At 52.1% G+C, this 6264-nt stretch overlaps 1 protein-coding gene across 23 annotated transcripts in view; it reads left to right on the forward strand.

Annotated features, from left to right (window-relative positions):
- Nucleotides 1-5687, forward strand: part of Wiz (WIZ zinc finger) — a 28356-nt gene extending 22669 nt beyond the window's left edge. For 17 of the 23 annotated variants that reach the window (XM_085833250.1, XM_021186469.3, XM_085833242.1 and 14 more), the window contains 5 exons: nt 72-623; nt 1613-2140; nt 2297-2716; nt 3138-3333; nt 4571-5687. In XM_085833250.1, coding sequence (XP_085689376.1) covers nt 72-623; nt 1613-2140; nt 2297-2716; nt 3138-3333; nt 4571-4730 — 1856 coding nt within the window. In that variant the 3' untranslated portion in view covers nt 4731-5687. The remainder of the gene's footprint in view (nt 1-71; nt 624-1612; nt 2141-2296; nt 2717-3137; nt 3334-4570) is intronic. The other 6 variants (XM_085833243.1, XM_085833247.1, XM_085833234.1 and 3 more) reach the window with 1 other exon arrangement.
- The last annotated feature ends 577 nt before the right edge of the window (nt 5688-6264 follow it).

Raw genomic sequence — 6264 nt, forward strand, 5'->3', positions numbered from 1 at the left:
AGGATACTCCAACAGGTGACTATCCAGATGATGTCCATAATTCTAACTGACCCTTTCTCTTCCTGCTGCAGCTTCAGGCCCAGAGCCAACAAGAGATATCCGCTGTGAGTTCTGTGGTGAGTTCTTTGAGAACAGAAAGGGCTTATCTAGCCATGCGCGCTCCCACCTGCGCCAGATGGGTGTAACTGAGTGGTATGTGAACGGCTCACCCATCGACACACTTCGGGAGATCCTGAAGAGACGGACCCAATCCAGGCCAGGGGGACACCTCCACCCACCAGGTCCTAGCCCAAAAGCCCTGGCCAAGGTGCTGAGCACTGGAGGTCCTGGCAGCTCACTAGAAGCCCGAAGTCCCTCTGATCTTCACATCTCACCTTTGACCAAGAAGTTGCCACCACCACCAGGCAGTCCTCTGGGCCACTCACCAACTGCTTCTCCTCCTCCCACGGCCCGGAAGATGTTCTCAGGCCTTGCTACACCCTCCCTGCCCAAGAAACTGAAGCCTGAACACATGAGAGTGGAGATCAAGAGGGAGATGCTGCCAGGGACCCTTCATGGGGAGCCACACCCATCTGAGGGTCCCTGGGGCACGCCTCGAGAAGATATGGCACCCTTGAACCTGTGTAAGTGTGACCCTGTGTCAGGGTAGGTAGAACAGTTGGCTGATGCTCCTCCTTACACCCTCTTAGCAGTATCCATAGATCACGGGACTGAAATGGAAGCTAAACAAGTCCAGAGAACACAAACCTTGCTATTTATGCTCCTGTACAGCTTGTTTCTCTGTTATTTATGCAGAAGTGGCAGAATCATATAATTATATCTATATGCCCTCTTTTGCCAATTTTAGTGGCTGCCAACCAGATTTCTAGCTGCAAGGATCCACTAGTGATGTCTGCCACTGGAAGGAATAGAGGGATGGCATTCAAATGTTTGAACTATGTCTAACATTCCTGGTAATTGAATGTTTGACATTTGAGTCAAGATCTCTTTTCTATAATGTAGTAGTAAGTGAGTTGCCAGGTTTCCTCATTTGGGAGATGGAGATGAGCATAGTCGCCTGTCTGTAAGTGCGAGGAAGCACTCAGCACAGTGCCTGGTTAAAAGCTCCTTATGTAGCATCGTTGCTATCATGTCAGTGTTACTTGCTTCCCTGGCTCTCTTTCACACTGGGTTCATTTTGGTTGATCATCTGCTATACTCCAAGCAGGCAAGCATGGCCGAGGCTTCACCTCCCTGCCATATGCTCTGAACCTTCTGATTGTACACCTTCTCAGCAACATTGGGAGATACAGGTCTTCATCCCCATCTTGCAGAGAAGGAAACTAAGGCTCAGAAAGAGGAAGTAGCTTGCCCAGCCTTATTCAGGGAGACCTTGTAAAACCAGCTAGAATTTGAGGTAACAAGAAACATAGAAGGGCTGGATGTATAAGGTGCCTCTGAAGGCCCAGGTGAAGGAGCAGTTCACTGGAATATGTGGGTGGGGGGCCCACATGGATAGATACATCCAGAAGTCTGTTACTATCTTGGGTCTTGAGCTTCGAGGCTTCTACCTGTCCATAGCCAGTGCCTCCTTTCTCTCTCTCTCTCCCCTGACACCCTGGACCCCTTGCAGCAGCTCGGGCAGAGCCAGTGCGTGATATCCGGTGTGAGTTTTGTGGTGAGTTCTTCGAGAATCGCAAGGGCCTATCCAGCCACGCACGCTCCCACCTACGCCAGATGGGTGTGACTGAGTGGTCTGTCAATGGCTCTCCCATTGACACACTTCGGGAGATCCTGAAGAAGAAGTCCAAGCTGTGCCTCATCAAAAAAGAGCCTCCAGCTGGAGACCTGGCTCCTGCCCTCACTGAAGATGGCTCTCCCACAGCAGCTCCTGGGGCTATGCATTCCCCACTGCCTCTGTCACCCCTGGCTAGCCGGCCAGGAAAACCAGGAGCTGGGCCGACCCAGGTTCCCCGGGAGCTCAGCCTGTCACCCATCACAGGGTCCAAGCCCTCAGCTACCAGCTACCTGGGCCCAGTGGCAACCAAGCGGCCCCTCCAGGAGGATCGCTTCCTCCCAGCAGAGGTCAAGGCCAAGACCTACATCCAGACTGAACTGCCCTTCAAGGCAAAGACTCTCCATGAGAAGACCTCCCACTCCTGTAAGCAGTGGGTGGTAGGGTCTTGGGATGGCATTTGTCAGGGCAAGCAGGACCCCTGAGGCAAGGTCCTTGTGGGAGGTGGGATTAGCTCCTGACCTTGCTTAGGCCACCTGGGTATTCCTGCACTCTTAGAATAGCAACCTCCTCTGTCTGTAGCCACCGAGGCCTGCTGTGAGCTCTGTGGCCTTTACTTTGAAAACCGCAAAGCCCTAGCCAGCCACGCGAGGGCACATCTGCGGCAGTTCGGGGTGACGGAGTGGTGTGTCAACGGCTCTCCCATCGAGACCCTGAGTGAGTGGATCAAACACCGGCCTCAGAAAGTGGGTGCCTACCGAAGCTACATCCAGGGTGGCCGCCCCTTTACAAAGAAGTTCCGCAGCGCTGGCCATGGCCGTGACAGTGACAAGCGGCCACCCCTGGGGCTGGCACCTGGGGGCCTGTCCCTGGTTGGCCGAAGTGCTGGGGGAGAACCAGGGCTTGAAGCTGGCAGGGCAGCTGACAGTGGTGAACGGCCTCTGGCAACCAGCCCACCTGGGACCGTGAAGTCAGAGGAGCATCAAAGGCAAAATATCAACAGTGAGTGCTGCTTGAGGATGGTGGGAGGGCAGCATCAACAGTGAGTGCTGCTGGAGGAGGGCAGGAGGGCAGCATCAACAGTGAGTGCTGCTGGAGGAGGGCAGGAGGGCAGCATCAACAGTGAGTGCTGCTGGAGGAGGGCAGCATCAACAGTGAGTGCTGCTGAAGGAGGGCGGGAGGGCAGCATCAACAGTGAGTGCTGCTGGAGGAGGGCGGGAGGGCAGGAGACACCTTCTAGAGCTTAGCCAACCACCACATCTTAGCTGCTTAATCCCTCCCTTTATTGTTGTGCCATTCTATCAGTGCATGTGGGGCCTAGTCTTAAGTCCCAACAACCTCTGCCCCTTTGTGCTCACTGAAAGCAGGGATGTCTCCAGGGCCCTAGTCCTCCTTTTACATCACCTATCACTCTGTCCATTAGAATTTGAACGCAGACAAGCCCGCCCCTCAGATGCCTCTGCAGCTCGGGGTGGTGAGGAAGTCAATGACCTGCAACAGAAGCTGGAAGAAGTGCGGCAACCCCCGCCCCGGGTCCGACCAGTCCCCTCCCTGGTGCCTCGGCCCCCCCAAACGTCACTGGTCAAGTTTGTGGGCAACATCTATACCCTCAAGTGCAGGTATGCTAACATCTAGTAGGGCCTTGGCTATTAGAAGCCTAAAAATGAGTTAGTCTGTGCAGTGGGGGTCTCATAGGCTGTTTTAAGGCATAGCAGTGCCCAGGTTAAGGAATTCTTCTCATGGACAGAGGAGCTTCAGAGGGTCAGACTGATAGATAACATGAGCTCTGTAGCAGTTAGACCTGGGTTCAGTCCTAGGTAGGACACTTGACAGCTTAGTAACATCACACAAGAGCTTTCCTGCTCCTACCACCATTTTTTATCTTGAAAAAGAATTTGGCATGGTATGGTGGTGCACACCTTTAATCCCAGACCTCAGGAAGCAGAGGCAGGTATAACTCTCTGAGTTCAAGGTCAGCCCAGGGCAGTTAGGGCTTCAAGGTGAAACTCTTGTCTTTAAAAACACATTTCATACAGACCTAATTGATAGAGTTGTTGTGAGGACTGAACTTAATAGCAAAGTCCTGAAAATGTTGCTGACACTTAGGAACAAAGGACTCCATCATATTTTTCTGCTAAGGAAAAAAAATTCTCACTTAATTCTTATGAAAGTTTACATACACAGACATATACTTATGCGTGTGCGTGCATGCGCACACACATACACGTATCACATGCCAGGATATAGGGGCTTTAGAAACTTGAGGTAACTCAGCTCAAGCTATATAATACAGGCTAAGTCAAAAGTTGCATCCAAGTTGACTGATGATTCAGGTCTGCTATCCTAGCATTGGGAGGCTGAGACAAGAAGATTGCCACCAGTATAAGTCCTGCTGAATTACATAATTTTGAGGCTGGCTTAAAGTACAGAGTTAGAGACCGTGTCTCCTAAAATCCCAAGGAGGAAAAAAAAAGAAGTAGAATTTCAGCTCAGTTCTCTGGAGCAATAGAGCTGATGCTCTTGGCCTCTGTTCATTGGAAACTAGCTTAAGGCTGCCACACGAGAGAGGAAGGATGGTTAGTCAGGCTTTGCTTTATACCCACCACCATATCAGAGCATGCTCATCAGATGGCAAAGGCACTTGGGGAAGGAACCCTCTGCTTCTCATGCCCAGGAGACTCTGCCATGACTCCACAGTAGAAGAGATGGCTGTCCATTAGAAGACACTTCTTCCCCTGAATTCCTGTCTTAACATCCATGCTGTGTAGTGGTGGATGTGCCTCTAAGCACTTGGACTAGTCTACACTTCAGCCTTTCCTCAAAGCATTGGCCACTTCTTTCTGTGTTCCTATGCAGGTTCTGTGAAGTGGAATTCCAGGGCCCACTCTCTATCCAGGAAGAGTGGGTACGGCATTTACAGCGGCACATCCTGGAGATGAACTTCTCCAAAGCAGACCCTCCGCCTGAGGAGCCCCAGGCCCCGCAGGCACAGACAGCAGCTGTAGAGGCACCCTAACACACAGCATTCCAGATCCCCTTTTGTGCCACCTATCCCCTCCCATTTCTCCTCTGTCCTCCCCCCCTCCCCCTTTTCCATCTTTCTTTTCCGTTTCCAAAGGAGCAAGCCAAAACCTCAAACCGGCGCCTCTTGGAGGCCGGGCACACTACAACCTGGGCACTGGGAGCCAGCTAGCCACCCTTCCCCCAGCTTAAGGACTCTGGGGCCACAAGGGTATCCTTGAGCCTACCTAGTTGGTCTCATAGGGGCAGTAGCCAGGCCCTTGGTGGTGGCCAATCTGATTGCAGGGGAGAACAGCACTTCCCTCTGTCTAGCAACCAGGCAGGGCTACATCTGCCATCCGTGGCCATTTGCAAAGACCCCAAAGACCCCCCGTTCCCTCTTGCCCCATCAGTATCTGTTTTCACGCACACGCACCTCGTGAGACCTGGGATCTGCCCTGGCCCCCTCAGTTCCCAAGTCAAACGACCACATCATGCCACGGTGCTTGCTCAGGGGAATCCATGCTCCCTCTGCTATCCTACTAGGGCTTGGGAGCTCCCACTGAGCCCACAATGCCACGGAAATTCTTGTTGGCTGCCCCCTCTCCCCCAAAAGGGTCCTTCCTAGCTTGGAAGAGCTCAAAGCTGACAGCTGCCTCCTGCCTTGTCAGAGCCTCAGGGGCTCCAGGGCTGGGAGGGTAGAGTGAGGGGTGGGACTCTCCTCCCCACCCCTGCTGCCCTCCCCCTTTTCACTGTTGCTTTCTATGTATAGCTCCCTAGATCTTTCACTTTTTTAAAAAATGCGTTTTGTGTAGAGAATAAGGAACGTGGATCTTTTTATTTTGCAATCCTGGGCCAGCTAGATACCGGGAGCTAATTGACCTTTTAACCTTTTCAGTGGCCACCTTTTGGTTATCAATGTACCTAGAAATATGTAAATTAGATTAAATTTCTCTTCTGGAAATACCCCAGGGCAAACAGCCAGTGTGTTTTTTTCTGTGAAGTGGACAGGCTGGCACTGGTTAGCAGCTGGAGCTCAGAGCTGGGGATCAGGGTTGTGCCTGGCAAAAGGCCCTGGTTTTCCTCTGTTAGCCACCAAAGAGACCGGACACAGTTGGGGACAAGTCCAAGTTCTCAGCTGTTGGCCGTTGGTGCTGTGGCTCGTGAAGGGTTCTGGTTGGCTGGCCTGGGAAGGGAGCCAAGACAGAAAGGCTGGTTGGGTTTGACCAGCCACAGTAACATGCCTACAGGAGTGACTCTTGCCTTGGTGCTTTTACAAACCCTTGAAGGTAGTGGGGAGAAGCACACGTCTGCTGGGAGCGTTGGCTGCGAATGAGGTTCAGAGTTGAGACTCGGCTGTCTTAAGATAGGACTTTAAATGTAATCCTGGGGACCTTATCCCAGGCCTTGAACATACCAGGCAGGTGCTCTGCCACTGAGCTGTCCCTTGCTAGCTCTGAGATAAATGTCAGGAAGCGATATCTGAACACAAATAACAAGAGGGAAAGGGAAGTACTCTATTTTAATTTTTTATATCTTTTGGTTTTCAA

The sequence above is a fragment of the Mus caroli genome, unplaced genomic scaffold, assembly GCF_978045245.1.
Source record: "Mus caroli unplaced genomic scaffold, Mus_caroli_1 scaffold_18, whole genome shotgun sequence".
Lineage (NCBI taxonomy): Eukaryota > Metazoa > Chordata > Mammalia > Rodentia > Muridae > Mus > Mus caroli.